The following is a 19,864-nucleotide window of genomic DNA, read 5'->3' as shown; positions in this document are numbered from 1 at the left end:
GGGCTTGAAACCTAGGAAAACCCACTCTCCTGGAGGAAGCTCAAGCCCAGTCAAGACTGGGTTCAAACATAGGCCTCCCAGTCAAGAGAACAGTGCTCTTGCTTTACAGCCCTTAGGCTGCTCTTGTCAGTCTGTGTACCACACCGGTTTCTCTCCTGAATAAATGGCCACTGATCCTGCCCAATTCCAGCCTGGAGACCCTACCTTTATCGTTTCCAGTTCTTTTTCACGATGTAGTAGCTGCTTTTCCAGTTCCGCCACCCTCATCATATTTTCATTCTCCAGTTCCTGAAGCTTCTCCGATAACTGGGAGGAGAGAGACCGTTTCAAGCTCGATTAATCTGAAACAAAACCCTTTTCTCTTTCCAGATAGTTCAGCCAGTCACATTCACAATGACAGATTCAGATTCCGAATGCCTGTAAGTGTTAGGGGACTGCTCAAGGTACCATTTTTCCAGAAATAAACAGCCTTCGACAGACAGAAATTTGTTGAGTTTACAGACCCACCCCCCGCCCCACACCCCATCCCTCCCCAGTTTGAAAGCTGTTAACTTGAATCACTTGCAGCCTCTAGTGGCAGGCACCAGATACTGAATAAACCTGTTCAGTTTGAGATGACACCTTCTGCCTTCCACATAAAATGGAGCGAAGTCCATTAACGATATTACAGATGCGGACTCACATGTGACAAGTGCTCTTCCAGTTCGTCCACTTTCTCCAAGGCTGCATTCTTGGTCTCAGCATCCTCGAGTAGGCCTCCCACATCAAACACATTGTCCAGGTAGGCCTGGATCTGAACCTGGAGTTTGTCACTTTCCGTGTGCTTGGATTTCTGGGGAGAAAAGAAATTGTAACCATTATCGCAGGTGCAATAACGGAGTTTTGTATCCACTAAATCCCTGGTATGAAATAGTGTTCTGTATCCCCAACACAAGATGGGGTGATGAGGCCATTGACGTAGTTTGGAATTTGAGAAATGCTGATTAAAGATACTGGCAATGCACAGATTTCAATGGTTTTGAAGATATCACTGTGCTGGGCAGGGAGGGCATTTTCCACCCACACAAAACTTTCATTTGGGGGTCTCCACACACATGATTGGCAGCCATGCCACTAATATGACTGCAAACCCATACTCTTTATCACTGCGACTTGGGAGGGACTTGCCATCACATTAACCTGACTTTATCGTGACTCTTCCCTCAAAAGACTATTCAGTGGATATCATGGGTTAAACTCAGGCGTATCTCTCATATTACCCACCTGTGTTTCTTTTATAGAGACAAATTACAAAAAAAAGACTGCACACTGTGGAGATCAGATCTCTTATTCTCTCTTTTCTTTTCTGCACTCACTGTACAACCTGTTCTCTCTGGTCATCTTTTTAAGCCGAGCATGTGGATTCCTGATGTAGCATCTAGACAGGATGCAACTTTCCAAAAGCATTCTTAAAGCAACATTACTAATATGGCTGGACATTACTAAGGGGAGGCGCTGGAGCTGGTGTTAAGTGAGGGAGCCATGTCATTGCGACAATAAAATCTAACTGGCACACTGGTGCTAAGAATTTCCAAAGTGTGTTTTCAGGCTGAGAGGGGCGATTATAAAGTTGGAGTGCAAGATCTATTTTGATTTTAAATGTGTGAGGGCCCTACAATTGGCTTCACTATCCCTGCACTTGGGTGGGGAAAGAAAAGAAATTGCCAGCGTTAATTGGGAGCTTTTCTCCAGTGCACGGTCCTCGCACCCACCTCCAAGAATTCGTCAAGGCCCAGCTTGGTGAACTCGAACTGCAGATGGACCCGGAAGTTCATGTCCTCCACAGAATGGACCACGATGTTGATGAACTGCATGCACGCCACCTAGCACAAAGCAAGAGGGAAGAAGCTTAAAGGCAACATCCCTTCCAGTACCCATCGAGTAAGGAAATCTTTCTCTAAGACCTAATTTGAATTTCTGGCCTCTTGTTCTACTGGTCTGACTGACCGTAAACTATTATTCTGGTTTCATTTTCTCTACATGCACTTAAAACTTTGATGAGATTCCTCCGTGTCTCCCTTTAACCTCCTTCTCCCTGGACTGTACAGCTTAAGCTTCTTTAATCTTTCATCCGGCTCATTCCCTTTACACTTTCTCACAAAACCCAGTGACCTGTCGCTGGAAATAAGTGAGGCCTTTGGCCTAAAGGCATCCTTACTGTTCGAAATGTTTCCAATGCTAATATTGGTGGCATAAACCGTAGTCCTCCAAAAGGGGGCTTCACCAGGTGTTTTAGCGAGGGTCCATCTCAGTCCGAAGAGTGGGTGGCAAAGCAGTGCCAAAGGCACGAGTCTGAACTGCAATCGACCGTGCTGATTTTCTGAGGTACAGTCGCCAGCGGGGAGCCTCGCCCGCCTGCTCTGTATATCGGGACATCGCGAGCACGTTGCACTGAACCTACAGGGCGACTTTAGTAGGCCTGCGCTGCTGACACGGACCCTCGCGAGTGTCAAACGCGGGTGGGGGAGTCCGTGCTGTAATATCACCGTCGGCCCACACTCCCGTCTAGTGAGGCTCCACACTGGAAGCTCAGCCTCACAGACTTTGCCCCTCATACCCCACTTCCAATAAGCTGGGCTCTCTGACTCTCACCATAAAATCAATGTTGGTGTCTTCGTTTCGAAAATATTCCATCAGGTTTTCAAAGCGATGCTTTTCTTTGCACACCTAAAAGAAACAGAACAGATTTTATGACTGTTACAGGAATTATTACTTTTATTACTGTTACAAGAAAGGGAAGCAATCTTATCAATTCAACAAGAGGGAGCGAGGGAGCTAATTAATATCTCTCTTGCAGTCCAGGAGCAACAGGAGAGAAAACCAATAAATTCATATCTGAGGTGTGGTTGTGGCAGGGCAGGGGGAGTGGGAACCAATAAATTAATATCTGACCTGTGGTCTGAGGAGTGGGAGGGTTGAGAAGACCTATAATATCTGACCCAATTAATACTATGTGGCTGAGGAACTTGAAGCAAAGAAATGAAAGCAAGCAGTAGAACTCTCTTTTCCCCTAACACAAAAGAATTGATCTTCAGAGTTTAATAGAGCTTTGTTATACCTGGTGTTGTATTGCAGCATATATGGCTCCACAAGCACAGACCCCACTATCTGATAAGGTGCTTTCATCCCCTGCTTTTGGAGGGAAAACCCAACTGGTGGCTAATGTAAATATTCACCAGCGCCAGCACCAGATACGGCCCACCCATACAGGGTGTCCATGCAAGTTTCACATTTGTACAGACCTTTCCTCAATGTTAGGCAATGTCCATGGCCAGAACTGAGGCTTCCTTAACGATACTTGAAGGCAACTGCGCACGCGCCAGATTCCAATGGTCAGAAATTCAGCACATCGCAGACCTACTTCCGCTAGATGCAACTCCACAACGTTTGCCGTGAGTCAATCGGTAAGCTCATCCTCAACGGAAGAAGGGCAAGCTTTCTTCATCACGCAGTTCGCCACTGCAACCGGAGACAGCAGCAGGACCTTGCTCGTCCCTGTGAATCTCCATCAGGGTCTTCAAGCAACACCACTGGCAGGCAGCCATGAAGAAATACCCTGCTCACAATATCCCACCCTCTCTTCAGGAAAAGGAAGTCAGGTGAGCAGCAGTTGTGACGATGCAAGAGCCCAAAGATAGCTCCCCCTTCACTCACACACACACACGCACAGAAGTCACCGCTGCAGTGTTGAAAGTTCCCTACACTCAGGACTGGACCAAAAGCTCTCCTACCTCTTTGAAGTGGTCAAACGCAGATAGGATGATTTCATGTCCTCCTCTCACAAGACAGACTGCTGCTAATAGTTCCAGTACCAGGGCTTTGGTTCTGCAAAATAAAGAGGGCAGTTATTCATCATTAGGGACATAGGAATTTCCAGACAAAAAAAGACCAAGGTCCATCTAGTTCCCTTCTACCATCCTGGTAGTCTCATGATACAATGATAATGGAGTTGTTGACTAATCACAGCAATCAATCTCTATCAATGAGTCTACAACAGACCCAGACATGAGGTGAGAAAAACCCCCCAGTGGTGGAGCTTTGGGAACCACAGGTCCAAAGTCACCTGTTCCTCACAAGCATGCTGCACTTCCCACATCATGGGGTAAACTTTAACCCCCAAGAACGGGTGGGTTGGGGATTGGTGGGAGGTTTTTGGAGCGGGACGGTATCCCGGCTCCAACTCGCCCACTTCTGGGTTTAACCCAGGCAGGTTTGTCTGTGTGAGCACAGCGGACACCAGGAAGTCCCGCCCCCACTTAAAGCTGGCGGGCCGATACTTAAAGGGGCAATGTACCTCATTAAGGTACTTAAGTGTATTGCAATAATAAAACAAATCTAACCTTACCTGTTCAGGTTTCCCATCGCTTCCGATTCACGTCAGGTGAAAGCAGGTGGGAAGGGCCGGATCCATGAGGTGAGTGCCTTTATTGCACTGCTTGTGGGGCCTGGAGGAGCAGGAGTGCTTCAGCCAGGCCCAACAGGAACCCCGCGATCAGCTGATCCCCACCACCCCCCCTCCCCCTCCCCGATGGTGTGACCCCCAGATGTTGGACCACCCCTGATCTCCAGTGGTGGCTGGACCCCCCCCCCCCCCCCGATGTCGTCGCTGGCTGACACCCCTGATCTCCACTGCTGGCTGACCACCCCCACCCACCCCCTACCTCCTCTTCCACCCCCCTACCCCTTCTGATTTTTTCCAAGCCCGCTGATCTCTCTCTCCCTTCTGCCCCCCCTCTCTGATTTGCAGCTCCTTTCACTGCCGACTGGCAGCCATCTTGTCAATCTGACTGCCTGGCGCATGGGGAAACCCAGAAGCTCAAATACTCACCTTCAATTGAGTTGCGATCTCGGATTGAGACGCACTCAATTCGCTTCCGGGTTCCCCACGCGAATATCTGCGGACACATGGGGAACCCGTCTCAGAGTCAAAATCATGCCCCAGGTCTCAAATTACTCATACTGTATCCCAAAATGGTATCTTCTGAATTAAAGCTGCTGTTGGAATCAGAATAGAAGATTTTACTGTTTGAAAGAAGGAGATTACATTCTTTGGCTGAGGGGAGGCAATTTTCTGAGTACAGGCCAGTGGCAGGGACCCTCGCCTGCTGCCATCGCCCATCAGAACATCGCGGGCAAGGTTCCCCATCACCAGAACGTCATTGGAAAATTACTGCCAGGCTTTCTCCTTCAGCTGGAACATCAGGATGGTTTGGCCAAAGGATCTCGTCATGACTAACCAACCATGTCACTTTGATGACTCAACAGGAAGGGCTACAGTGCAGAGCGGTTAAAGTGGGCTCTCTTCCTCCTTCTGCCTAGGAGTGGGACACTGTACTTTTACAAATTGGCCATCCAGCAGATCAGACGTGATCCAATTGAATGGCGGAACAGGCTCGAGGGGCTGAGTGGCCTCCTCCTGTTCCGATGTTCCACTGTCTAGACTCGTGTATGAAGAGTGGGTGTTTGGGTGAGATATCAGGTGGCTGCTCGGAGATGTGCAACTTTTCCCCCAGTATGAGTCGGCACCTTCCAAGGAGGACGGGAGAAACTAATTTGTTGACATGAAATGAATTGAGTTACGCTGACTTTGGACAGACAAGCTCAAGAACAAGAGAACAAGATGTTGGTTTCTTACCTGGGATTCTTGTTGTTCAGGCTAAGTGCGATTTCATTTACAGCATGTGGATGCGACATGACTAAATTGAAGCCATACTGAAAAAGAGAAAGGGAGAACGGAAGGGGACATCAGCACATCTTTAATAAAGGCAGACCCCAGAAAATGAACGACAAGCTGTTTAGAGACATACCTGGCAATTCTTCAAGGCTCTGAATCCTGAAAGTTGTAAACAAGGTTTCAGGAAAGTGAAATGGTGGTTGTTTGATATTCTCACACTGGGGCTAATTTTGACTTTGGGCGATAGTGTAAAACAGGCAATATTGAAACAACCGCCCGTTATACATCTCTCCCGACTTTCATTTCCATTGAGGTCAAGTCAGGAAAGATGTACAATGGGCGGCTGACTCAATATCGCCCAAAGTCAAAATTACACCCACTTTGACCATTTGAACTGCAAAAATCCCCCTATATTACAATTCTAGATTGTGTCCTTCCAAACTTGGGGAGTGTTCAGAGAGAGCATTTTGAGCTGGGATGAGGAACTTCAGTTACGTGGAGAGACTGGAGAAGTTGAGATTGTTTTCCTTAGAGCAGAGAAGGTTAAGGGGAGATTTGACAGAGGTGTTCAAAACCATGAAGGGTTTTGACAGAGTAAATAAGAAACTCTTTCCACTGGCAGGAGGGTCGGTAACCAGCGGACACAGATTTAAGGTGATTGGCAGAAGAACCAGAGGAGATGAGGAGAATGTGGATCTCAGGGGAGGACAGAATTAGGTTTGACCGTGAAGCCCCTGCCCGCCCATGGTCATATGACCTGTCAACACTCTAGGCTTACACATGAAGAATGGTCATTTGGATGAGGTACTGGAGGGCTGCTGCACCTGTTGCTCAAGTCCATAGTGGAGCTTGAACCCACAACCATTTGACTCAGAGGCAACAGGTCTACCAACTGAGCCAAGCGAATATACAAAATATATTTGGGCCAAGTTTACAAATGTGCTCGACTGGCAGAGCCTTGTCTGCCGACCAACCTATTAGAAGGTCGCAGGTGCATATTCATGAAATGGGTCCTATTGCATGAATGGAGTAGAATTAGCCGATGGATTTGTGGGTCAGTCACAGTGATATAAAGCACAGATGGGGAACAGGCCCTCATGAAACTGGATTGGAATTGATTTATTCAGTGAATTGGAAGTTTCAAGTAATCCCAGTTTGAATTTGCCGTACCTGGTAGTTCATGACTGCCCGCAAACACATGATGCAGACGTGGACATCGTCCTTCTGGCTCACGAGTCTGGAATTCTTCAGCAGTTTCCTGTCAGGTAAAGTGTTGTAGCTGTGGAAGAAACTCAACGTTACTACAATCATCACTGGACAGGTTGTATACCCACCATAACAGAGCAGCCAGTGCTAAGACTTGGACAAGTTGGTGATAGAGCAACTGATACCCATTCCTCTGGCATCCTGGATGGCAAGAGAAGCTGTATTAAAGGTATTCATGTATGCCATAAATGCAGCTTCCTGTATGGAACCTGCACCAGTAGGTCCTTATTCACTGCAGCTCTTTACTGTATGTAAACATACTAAATATGTACACCAGAGTTACTCAAACTTCTTGACTTGAGCTGTGAACTTAGAGAAGTTTTGAATTACTTACTCACTTTGGTTCAATTTTACTCAAACCAAAACCCAGCGAACAAGGCCCTGCAATCTTCCATTTGACTATTTTCATTAAAAGGCCAAGGCACTCCCTGAAGACCTAGTGGGTAAATTCACACCCAGTGCAGTACGACGTCAGAAGGTCCTAGGTTCGATTCCCAATCCGTGCTGAGTTCGCGTATCTCTGTTGTGCAGCGGCTAGGGCACTAAAATTGGCCTCCATGGTCTCTGGGTTAGCAAGAGCGGACAAGAAGAATTTGCCGGGGTTTGCTATGATACTTTCCACGGACTAATAGACTCACTGCTTGGGTTCACACATCAATAATGGTCACTTAGCCAAGGCACTGGTGAGCCGGCAACACCCACACATCTGTATCCCAGCAAAGGTCGGTTAGGAGAGAAGAAAATTGGAGGGGAAAAGTAATACAAAAAGGCAACAAATCCAGTTACCCATTCTACTTCTTACCCCAATGCAGTGTACAAAGGCAACAACTTAAAAACTACAGGCGCCAACACCAACAGCTCAACACCTAGGCCCACTTCTCCAAAGTGGCTGAAGTCCATTGGGCCTCAGGCCGACTGCTGGATGGAGTCGTAAGTGGAGCAGGACAATCCTTCTCAGGTTGTAGGACATGGGCTGCACTGAACATCCCACCAAACTGGAAATCACACCACCTGCTGACTGACCACAGAACAGTATTGGACTCTACAACCCAACCCTCTTGATTGAAGGATGCCATGTGATGCACAGTATCTAGTTATGGAAGAAAAATAAGTTCCCCTCCCCCCATGATCCTTGAAGCACCGTCTAGCTCTTTTACTTGCCCACAGCTTGAACATTTCGTCTCCACAGGACCTACCAGATGTCACCAGGCTCCCTGCTTTTGCTACCTTCCACATCAACAGATGTTCTGGCAATTGGCAGACCTCTGCTCCCAAATCCATGGAAACTATTACTATTTGCTGGTGTTACCTTAGCAACAGGAGGAGGTCAATGGCGCATGAGCCAAATTAGAAGAAAACGTTCAAATTGTACATTTTGGTAATAAGAGATGGCATTAGACGGAGTCAAAAATTAAACTTAAAAAGAATATGGGTTTCCCTGAAGGTTTAGTTGGTATATGACCTGCCTTGCATGGAACTGAGCCATACAGACCAGGTGGTTCCAGATTCCATCCATGGTTTATGCTAATTTAGCTGATCTTTGTCAGAGCAGTCGTAGGGGTGTCAATTGGCCTCGGTAGCCCTGGGTTGGGAAGGTACATATCAGCCAGGGTTCCTGCTCCAAATTGCTACCCATTTTCTCCTGCAGGAACGTGTGCCTACGTGGACATTGGGTGAGGGCAGAATCGGGCAGGCTCGTGATGCTCCCCACCCTCCAGGCTAAAACGGCTTGCCAACACTTGCTGTCAAGGCTCATGCATGAAGACTGGCCGCTTGGGTGAGGCAAAGGAGGACACATAGGGCCTGTGGAGCAGTAGCCCACAGGAGGAGAAGAGAAAATTGGAGGAGTGAGCTTAAAACATATCCTTCATCCTCACCCTCATCCCCCATAGACTTCAAGAGGACAAAGACAGGCAGGTGGCACGGGCGGACACGTAGCAGATGAAATTTAACGCAGAAAAATGCGAAGTGATACATTTCGGTCGGAAGAACGAGGAGGGGCAATATAATCCAGAGGGCCAAACTCTAAAAGGGGTACAAGAACAGAGAGATCTGGGGGTATATGTGCACAAACCGTTGAAAGTGGCAGGGCAGGTTGAGAAAGCGGTTAAAAAAGCATACGGGATCCTGGGCTTTATAAATAGAGGCATAGAGTACAAAAGCAAGGAAGTCATGATGAACCTTTATAAAACACTGGTTCGGCCACAACTGGAGTATTGTGTCCAGTTCTGGGCACCGCACTTCAGGAAAGATGTGAAGGCCTTAGAAATGGTGCAGAAGAGATTTACTAGAATGATTCCAGGGATGAGGGACTTCAGTTACGTGGATAGACTGGAGAAGCTGGGGTTGGTCTCCTTAGAGCAGAGAAGGTTGAGAGGAGATTTAATAGAGGTATTCAAAATCACGAAGGGTCTAGACAGAGTAGATAGAGAGAAACTGTTCCCATTGGCGGAAGGATCAAGAACCAGAGGACATAAATTTAAGGTGATTGGCAAAAGAACCAAAAGTGACATGAGGAAAAACTTTTTTACCCAGCGAGTGTTTAGGATCTGGAATGCACTGCCTGAGGGGGTGGTGGAGGCAGATTCAATCATGGCCTTCAAAAGGGAACTGGATAAGTACTGGAAAGGAAAAAATCTGCAGGGCTACAGGGATAAGGCGGGGGAGTGGGACTAGCTGGATTGCTCTTGCATTGAGCCGGCACGGGCTCGATGGGCCGATCGGCCTCCTTCCATGCTGTAACCTTTCCATGATTCTATGGTCACTCTCGAGTCACAATCATTGCAAGAAGATGGCGACACCGCCACCCCCCGCCCCATACTGATTAATTTCTCAGAGAAATGTGCAGTGAGTGGAAAAGGTGAAGAAACCTATTGGAATAGGGTAGAGATCTGTAACAGAAGAAGCAAAGATTGAGCATCACTGGTTTAGCTCGGTTCAAACTAAGCAGTAAATAGGATTAGCTGACACTCAAATTAATGAGAATTGTCTCAATATTACATGGTTGGCTGGGTTCGATACAATTTGAGGCATCACTTTACACACATGAAAGTGAACCCAGCATTCTATGCTGTTGCATTCTAAAAGCCTTGCCGTGTAATTGTCACTCGCATTGGGCCTATGTGCAAAATGAAATCGAAGCTAGATCCTGAAACTGAGATAATCTCCATTTCTTGAAAAACAGCAACGATCTGAGAACCACAGAATGAGCCCTTTCCTGTTCGCTGTGGTTATTATGGTCTTCCTGTCAGGTACAGGTATGTGCACTGAGAAAGGAAATGGAAACACAAGAGGTTTTAAAGGAGTCGTAAAAAAGGCCAAAAGACATTTCTTTTAACACGAGTGCAACAAGCTAGCTTTAAAAAGAAATGACAAAATTCCAAGTCTAAATCAGGACAAGGTGGTGTTTGGTGGTCTCTGCAGAACCAATGGGCTGATTATGTCCTCAGATCATCTGCCTCAGCCTTTTCATTGGAGAAGACTTGTCAACTCTCAATACATCTTGGCGCTTTGAGTGTAAAAATCTGCTGCGTTGGCTAGATACATTGTGAGAGGCACCTTTTGCAAGTCAGCTAAAACTCTGGGGAAAGCACGAGTCAAACAGAGTTAGGTCACCCTACCAAAATATACTTCAGAAAGGAGAACCAATGAACAGTATCCCTTCCTGGACGATTTTAATGGATGATGTCGTGTTACCAACTGGATTGCACCACACAGCTCAGAGCATTGAACTGATCATTAGTGAGCAGACTACTGATATTTTTTGTAAGCAGGGCCGAGTGACCCATTTGATAACCTAACCTGCATCTGGCCAGTGCTTACTGTAGGGAATGCCATTCTTTATCTATCCCTGGCTAGCTGGCTTCTCTCCCTCGCCCCACCCCAAATAGAAGTCCCACTGCCACATTTATTCTTCAGTGAAGACGACTCCTGGTCTCAGGTGACAATGGCTTTCCAGCTTTAAAAAAATTATTTCTCAGGATGTGGGCGTCGCTGGCAAGGCCGGCATCTATTGCCCATTCCTAGTTGCCCTTGAGAAGGTGGTGGTGGGCCTTTTTCTTGAACCGTTGCAGTCGGTGTGGTGAAGGTGCTGTTAGGTAGCAAGTTCCAGGATTTTGACCCAGCAACAATGAAGGAATGGCGATAAATGTCCAAGTCGGGATGGTGTGGGATTTGGAGGTGACGGTATCCCTTGCATCTGCTCTCCCTTGTCCTTCTAGGTGGTGGAGGTCGTGGGTTTGGGAGGTGCTCCAATAAGATTAACTGCAAGTTGCTGTTTTTTTTAAAATCCTTTCTTCGTCAGAAGCTTTCCTCCTCATTGCTCCATCTAGCAACCAGGCTCCGAATATGTTTTCACTTGTGGGGGAATCCAAAACTAAAGGTCATAAATATAAAATAGTCGCTAATAAATTCAATAGAGAATTCAGGAGAAACTCCTTTACCCAGAAAGTGGTGAGAATGTGGAATTCGCTATCACATTGGGGCAAATAGAATAGATGCATTTAAAGGGGAAGCTAGATAAACACATGAGGGAGAAAGGAATAGAAGGATATGCTGATAGGGTGAGATGAAGTAGAATTGGGAGGAGGCTCATGTGGACCATAAACGCCGGCATGGACCAGTTGGGCCGAATGGCCTGTTTCTGTGCTGTAGTTTCGATGTAACTAGTTAATAAGACTTGACAGCACTTGATTTCCCCCAAATCCATAAAGTGATGTACTCCTACAGCATGTGAAGGATGGCAAACTAAGAAGAAGATGATGCAGAAAATGAGACCTGAGGACTCGCCATATGATCAGGGGGAAGGGAAGTAGAAGAACTCATGGTGTATCAGTCAATGAGGCAGCGTTTTGATCCATCAATATGCTCCCGCCCTACACCACAAGAGCATCTAAAATGTGACCATATGCTAGATGGAAACCACTATGGAAAAGACAGGAAATGAGAACCCGTGTTGCATAAAACAGACAGTCATAAATAACCAACCATTATCGTCCCTTGACATTTAGTGTCACAATCTAGAAAACCAAAGTGACCAATATAAATTGCACTGGAACTGATGCAGCCATTGGAGACCCACATTCTTTCACCGAACAGTGGTTCATTTGAGCACACGACCATTGGACACAGTTGAGGAATTCCAGAGAAAATATTCATTTAAGCTGTACTTACTGACGTGAGTGCCTACTTTGATTGGACACCCTGTACATGATGCTGAATGCCTTTTCAGATCAATTCAAAATATCTGGGGCCAGCCGTATAGGACAGGATTAGAGGTCTAGCAGAAGCTATGAATCCCACCTACTGCACTGCATTTAGCTCCGATTATAAATCAAAGATTATGCTGGTTTGCAGTCACTGCTATTTGTGTAACTTACACTGAAGATAGCCAGACTCTTCATATTTTAAGCCAAGCACAGATTTCTGCTCTAGTTACAGCTCCAATGCATCACAGGGAATATATACATACTCACAATTTCGATGTAAAATAATGGGTAGGTTTATAAAAGATTTGGCAGTAACGCTGGTTCAACTCAGAGGGCCTTGATTGCCATTCCAACTTGGCTTCCATGAATGGGTGAATATCAATATTGACAGAGAAGCATTTCAGAGCACAAGAGAGGGCTGGAGTTGGGTAGACAGGAGGGTGGAACTGACAGCACCAGCCCCAAGCTCTAAAGAGCAGTTCATATCAGCAGGTCACGAGAGGCACTAACAAGGACACTGTAGAAATCCATGGTCAGGGCATCATTATCCCTTGCTAGGGTGGACAAGGAAACATAATGGCTGAGTTGTGACTTTAAAATGGAGGTATTCGGCGAAGAGTCAACTGCTCAGAGCTGTGAGCTACTGAACCCCCTCTAAATTATAAACCTTCCTCTATTTATTCAATGACTCTCCTACCAAGAGGGTGAACGACTGCTTCTGCTCGCTTCTCTCAGAACTAAGGTGTGAGTATACCATGGGTTGGTTCACCCTGACAGTTCGCCTCACTTCTGTTTAACCCCACCCCTCCAAGACAGGCCCTGGGGAGATTCATGTCTCCCTTCCCCAAGGCGCAACACATCAATACAGTGAAAAGCCACGTCACCAGGGAAACCGGAATTAGATTTATTGCAAAGAACCAAGGCGTCGAACCTACAAGAGAGAAGAAGAAAACAATCCTACAAATTAAACATGGAAACACTTGGTAACTTGGTTTGTGGCCATCAAAAGACCAGTCTCACTGTAACTGCGATACACAACTCCTAACTGATCCGCTAGAGGTATCACTGGGACCTCATTCAGTGAATTGCAGCATCAGCACAAAACTTTAGCGGCACAAACAGCAGGCAATAGGCAAGTTATCAGCACATTGTAAAGCCTAGACTCCAGGGATGCAATGGTTCAACTCAAGTCCACTCACACCACCTTTATAGTGGCAAGGTTCAAATGGGCCTTGTCTGCTACTCTTGTCTTCATAATGGATCACTGGTGTGGCACTGTCCCTTTAAATGATCTGTCAAACTGGAAGCAATATGGCTTTAACAAATAACTCGGAGAGGTGATGAAACCTTTCCATATAAACTCTCACGTATAAAAACACTAATGCAGCCCAATTTGTCTTCAGGTTTGACAGATTTTATATAAACACATACCATACATACACCCACGCACGTACATAAATATACATTAAAACCAGTTTTAAAGGAACATTGCCACTTTTAGTGACCAAATTCAGGATTCTTTTTGAAGCTTTTGCTAGATTCTGAGTTAAATAACAGAGAATAGGGAAGTGAGTTATTCTGTTGTAATCTTGTTAAACGCAAGCATTTCATTAATGTCCCATGAACTTCGAGTTCAGATTAGTGCTGCAGTCATGCTTTTTAAAAAAAAAATGCATAACAACCAATTTTTTTTTAATGTAAATGGGCTCCCACCCCAATGGGCCAATGCTCCCGAGCCATTTGGACCAGGAAAGTCCCATATTCCATTCCTGGCGAATTGGCCCATCTTGGCTGGTGTGGCTCCTTTGGCAGTGCTAATGGCCTCAGTACAACAGAAGTAGGGTTGCCAACCCTCCAGGATTGGCCTGGAGTCTCCAGGAATTGAAGATTAATCTCCAGGACACTGCTGCGAGCAACACCCAGGAGAAAAATCATAGGGGGCATTAAAAAAAGTGGGTTTTTTCATTTTCTTCGAACACTTCTGTTTATTCGTTCTGAAAATGTTGGAGCTGGGGGGGTAAAAAGGCTGTTTTTGACCGAGTCAAGAATCATCCAATCGGGTAACGAAGAGATCTTTTCGCTTTCCAATTGGTGTGGGAAGGCAGAGCGCCGTGAGGATGGAAGTGTCGGGTGACCAATGGCGGGAGCGTGGAGATGAAACCTCCAGGAATACATTCAACCAGAGTTGGCAACCCTAAACAGAAGACAGAAGTCATCATTCCCACTCCCGATCACTATCCAGTGACTGTTGTTGGCACATTCAAGTGTGGCCAGCATCGTCAGCTATGAGCGTGGTCAAATAGCCTGTTGACAATCACGGTCTCATTCCCACATGAAAAATGGCCTCTTGGTCACTTCAGTGTCCTCAGAACCTTCTGGAGAGCAGGAAAGAAGACTGTGCCTATGAAAAAGGCCACCCTTGATCCACCTGACACACATACTGAAAAGGCCAATCGAAACGAGGACTGGGATGCAGACGTCTCTTGGCGTCGTAGAATTGGGACTCTACGTTCTCTCAGGGAGAGCAGCATTTGCAGAGAGACTTCTCACTGCATTTGTACACAGTTGGTACGTTCATTTTACTTCACTGCATAAAAGTCCAGAATGTTTGGGAAAAAAAAAAGCTTGCTTTAATTCGTCACAGAGCCGGCCGATAGAAGTGCCCCCCGACAGCAAGAATTGTGGGCGTGCCCCCACTGAACCTGTACATCTGCTGCACAAAGTGCCCATGTGTGCTCCAGATGTTTCTGCTAAATCTTTACCCCGTGCCAACCAGGAGCAGTAAAACCAGAGCCAGGACAGGACTGTTGAATGCAGTGACTGTAATGAATGAAAGAAAAGCTTCGACTCAAATAGTGAGCGGAAAAGGACTGGGGAATGTTCACCTTTCGGTGGTCTTTGCAGACAGGTGATCTCAAAACTAATTTCCTGCATGAGTCCTGAGCGTTAAAAAGCTACAACTCGTGGGTGAAGTGCCAATGCTGCTATAGTTGGACTGATTAGAAGGGCTGGTCTTTTTTTTTTAAATAATTCAAATTTTTGTGCTCATCGAGGTGAGGGATAGGAACAGGAGAAGGCCACTCAGCCCCTCGAGCCTGTTCCGCCATTCAATTAGATCATGGCTGATCTGTACCTTGACTCCATTTACCCACCCTGGTTCCGTAACCCTTAATACACTTGCCTAACAAAAACCTATCAATCTCAGATTTGAAATTTTCAATTGACCCCCAATCTCGACAGCTTTTTGGGGGAGAGAGTTCCAGATTTCCACTATCCTTTGTGTGAAGAAGTGCTTCCTGACATCACCCCTGAACGGCCTAGCTCTAATTTTAAGGTTATGCCCCCTTGTGCTGGTCTCCCCCACCAGAGGAAATAGTTTCTCTCTATCTACCCTATCAAATCCTTTAATCATCTTAAACACTTCAATTAGATCCACGTTTAATCTTCGATACTCAAGGGTATTAATAATGTACAAGTGAGGGATGTTAGTGCTGGTGAATGGAACGTTTTTTCCCCATTTGAGGCACCTAGGGTCACCATCGAGCACTCCTAAGTCAGATGTAGCACAGGCAAGATGCAGAGTAAAGCTCCGTTTAACTCTGTCCAAAAAATGGGCCTCAACCCCAACCTCAGATGAGCATCCCCTATTGCACCAGTATGAGATTTGTTTTCCATTTCCATATGGCCTTTCTGAAGGAAATTGCCAATTCGGGAGACCCGTGCCCACTTGGAACTGGACTGAGAATGACCAAACTCATTTCACATAGGGACCCGTACAGCCAGCAGGCAAAGACGACTTTCATCTTATTGGTCTGGGCTGGATTTGAACCAGAGGTGAAAGGCCAGGGTATAACCCACTGCAGCATGGGTAGTCTTCTTTGACTATTGTCATCGCACAGCTGCAAACTAGCTAATAGCATCATCAATGGGAAGGATAATGAACTTTCAACAACGGCCTTTTCTGTAGAGTGCTGACTTCTCGGTGGACGAGACTAAGTACTCATTGCATCCCTTAGTGTCCATTAGAAGCTGAGCAGTACATACCGTAAGATAGATTGCCTGGCAGAGCGAGAGAGGCTGTTGCTGAAACCCTGGGGCAGGACATTGCTCTGGTGCAGATCTTCTATAGACCTGCCCCAGGGTTTCGACTTGTCGAGTGCACCATCGTCGCCATTCTCCACAAGGTCAAAGTCAAACCTAGGTCACAATGGGATAAAAATGTCTTTTGGTCACCCCCATCCACATTTATTAACATGTAGCCCCTTTGAGTACAGAAGTGCCCTTGTGCCTATTTATAAAATCATAGAATGATACAGCACAGGAGGCGGCCATTCGGCCCATCGTGCCTGTGCCAGCTCTTTGAAAGAGCTATCCAATTAGCCCCATTCCCCTGCTCTTTCCCCATAACCCTGCAAATTTTTTCCCTTCAAGTATTTATCCAATTCCCTTTTGAAAGTTACTATTGAATCTGCTTCCACCGCCCTTTCAGGCAGTGCATTCCAGATCATCACAACTCGCTGCGTAAAAAAAATTCTCCTCATCTCCCCTCTGGTTCTTTTGCCAGTTATCTTAAATCTGTGTCCTCCTGCCTCTGAAATCAGGTCCCCTTATTTACTCTCATCAAAACCCTTCATAATTTTGAACACTTCTATAACCATCTCCCCTTAACCTTCTCTGCTCTAAGGAGAACAACCTTAAAATATCAAAAAATTACACTTTCCCTAAAATGGCTGTTGCTGAATGAGGATTAAGGAACTTTGCAAACTCGGCATAGAGGGTTTTTTCCTTGACGATTTGCACACCTTAGCTACTGTCTTAGACATCAGAAGTTTTCTTCCTTTAACTTACTGACAATATTCTAGTCAGAACAAACAACAGCAGTGAAGAACAGCAAGGGTTACCACGTGCGATCCTAACACTGCTCCTCACCGGCGACGTTGGTCATGCACAAGAGCGATACCGTTACAACCACTTGCTCTGGGAAGAGCCAGTTCAAAGCAGGTGGGATTTCCGCAGAATAGTCAGTGCGGGTCAACCCTCACCTGTCGAGAAGAGATTACTTCTTCCCAGAGCCCGACGGTCATTTCCGACACGCAATAACCACCCCGACGCAAAAGAAGAGGGAGTTTCTGCGGAGAAGTTTGAAACGTGGAAAGTTAACATATCAACAACAGCTGGATGCTAGAGAGTATTTTGGAAGCACTTCACACTCAAAGATCTAGTTACTGAAAGCACCGGAGAATGGGGAAAGGCTGTGAAGATGAAATGAAGCATGAAATGCAGAAAGCTGAAGCACGGAGCTATAAAACTTGTTACAAATTTGTTGCTAATGGTTAGAAGTCCATCTGAGAAAGAAACCCTAGAGAATTCAAAAATATATACGTTTATGACTAGAACGTCTATGCTTTTTGTCTTTGTGGGCTGCTTGGGTGCATATCATGGAGCCTGGGGACGTCACATATAAAATTTAAATCCATGGTCTCATTAATTCCTAGCTCTCACCAGTTGCTGATACCAACAGATCTTAGCATTCTGATTTAAGATTTATCCACTGATAAGGCAACAGCGTTAAGAACAGCTCTTTCTTAACCTCCAAGCCCACATGCAGAACAAACCAATGAATACAAAATATAAACGCAAAAATAACAGGGTTGCCCGAGTTTTGTGGGCCAGACAGTGGGCAGCTTGAACACCCCTGGTCTACGTTGCAATTTAACAGCAACATTGGGCCTAGCTGCTCGTTGCTTAAGCCAAATTCCAATTTTTTAAAAAACTAATCGAAAAAGGCAAAGAAAGGGTTAATTGAACCGTGGAATTCTGCGGCGGCGAAGGTCACCCATTGGATCATCCAAGATGGAGAGTGGAATTAAGGAACCAACGACTGGGAGCGCTAAGGATCTGCTCACTATGGCCAGCTACAACCGTACATCTGTCCAATTAGGGAAGTGACACCAACCATGGAAAATCTCACAGATGAGGGACGTCATTGACCTAATCTGTCCACAGAAACCTATGTTCCCCCACTTTAAGATGGCTCATGCTGGATTTGAACCCAGGACCTGTCGAGTGCTATTAGTGAAACTCCTGATGGCAGAATCTTAGCCCACGGCCCACAAAGCAGATCAAAAGCTACTTGCGGCAGACGGGAATCAAACTCATTTGTAGACGGTGAATCTTGTGCGACATCATTACGCAAAGAGTCTGGTAAAAATTGAAATCTCCATCCTGTTTATCCTATCCAAATACAAGGTAAGGCTGCATGCAGACAGGGGGGCCTTGTTTTGAGATGGATGGAAGGATTTCTATTGGTAGCTGGAATCAAGTTATGTAAATTATTGGAATTTGAATCCTAGGTGCCAAGGATGTGGAGAAAAGTCACAACCCCCATGCTACTGGGCCACCCAAGATGTAAGTAAGTATATTCCCACACAATTCACTTACCACGAGTGTATTCAAGGGAGTTTAATTGTTTAGGCTGTTTTAAAGCATCCAGTCCGAACATCTGTTATGGCCAACTTCCGTTGTTGAAAGATTTCAAGGAGAGCAGAGTAAAGAAATGAAAAGCAGAGAATGAAATCTTGAATAGAACTAAAATAAAAAAAACAAGAGGAGTGGAAGAATAAAGATGACAAAGTGCGATACCAGGCAACTCTCCCTCTGGCTACTTACATGACTGCACACTGTGCAAAGGAGAGATAGTCCACCAGTACATTGAGACCCTGGTTTTCATCATTTAAAAACTCTCGTACCCACCTGGAAAAGAATAAAACAGATTTAATTAACACATTGTCACCTTGCGCACATATACTCGTTCTGTACCTTTGATCTGCCACTGCTATCTCTCCTTTTCTTGCTCTTCAGCAGAAGACAAGAAGGGAATGGTGTTAGGAGCAAGGGCTTACCCTAGTATCCATACTAGCTCTATATTAAAATAGAAACAGTAATGGGTAGAGAACGACATTGGGCTACGAAGAACTGACAATGGGGAGGTAGCGTCTCAAAACATGGAAGTTGCAGAAATATTAAACAACTACTTTACAACAGTGCTCACAAAGGAAATGGAAGGGGGGGATGGGAAAGGGGGAAAGAGAAGAAATGCCAAAAAAAATGAGGATTTGGTAACGATTATTTTTAGAGTAGAAACCTTTGAAGTCACAAGGGAGAATATATTAGAAGTTATTTTCTGACTTCACACTCTTGGCAGTTAAGGCTTCCTGTTGGGAACGAAAAGTCGGAGAATTACCCCTACTGGGCAGGTTGCAGAAACACGAGGTAGATAAAGCCCCAAGCTCTGACTACTTTCAGCCCAGGTTCCTGAAGGAGTTGTCTCATGAGATAGTAGGAGTATTGATATTTCACTGTAAGGAATCTTACAACACCAGGTTATAGTCCAACAGTTTTATTTGAAAATCACAAGCTTTCGGAGGCTTTCTCCTTCGTCACCTGACGAAGGAGAAAGCCTCCGAAAGCTTGTGATTTTCAAATAAAACTGTTGGACTATAACCTGGTGTTGTAAGATTCCTTCCATTTGTCCTCCCCAGTCCATCACCGGCATCTCCACATCATGGATATTTCACTGGACTCGGGTCACATCCTGGAGGGGCAAATGTGATTTATAAAAGCGGGGGGCTAAGGACAAGCTATCAAATTACAGCCCTGAAAAACTCACCTTGATTGT

The 19,864-nt window shown here is 45.7% G+C and overlaps 1 protein-coding gene across 1 annotated transcript in view; it reads right to left on the bottom strand.

Moving 5' to 3' along the window:
- LOC137307264 (formin-like protein 3) overlaps nt 1-19,864 on the bottom strand; it is a 145,097-nt gene that overhangs the window by 42,853 nt on the left and 82,380 nt on the right. Inside the window, exons 5-13 of the mRNA XM_067976697.1 lie at nt 18,856-18,939; nt 16,231-16,383; nt 6,884-6,992; nt 5,675-5,751; nt 3,771-3,864; nt 2,632-2,706; nt 1,752-1,862; nt 683-832; nt 205-306 (exon numbers count right to left, since the gene is read on the bottom strand). Of these exons, the coding sequence (XP_067832798.1) occupies nt 205-306; nt 683-832; nt 1,752-1,862; nt 2,632-2,706; nt 3,771-3,864; nt 5,675-5,751; nt 6,884-6,992; nt 16,231-16,383; nt 18,856-18,939 (955 nt within the window). The remainder of the gene's footprint in view (nt 1-204; nt 307-682; nt 833-1,751; nt 1,863-2,631; nt 2,707-3,770; nt 3,865-5,674; nt 5,752-6,883; nt 6,993-16,230; nt 16,384-18,855; nt 18,940-19,864) is intronic.

Source organism: Heptranchias perlo, chromosome X (assembly GCF_035084215.1).
Source record: "Heptranchias perlo isolate sHepPer1 chromosome X, sHepPer1.hap1, whole genome shotgun sequence".
Taxonomy (NCBI): Eukaryota; Metazoa; Chordata; class Chondrichthyes; order Hexanchiformes; family Hexanchidae; genus Heptranchias; species Heptranchias perlo.
Note: the sequence above shows the minus strand (reverse complement) of the source record. Positions and strands in the feature narration are given on the sequence as shown.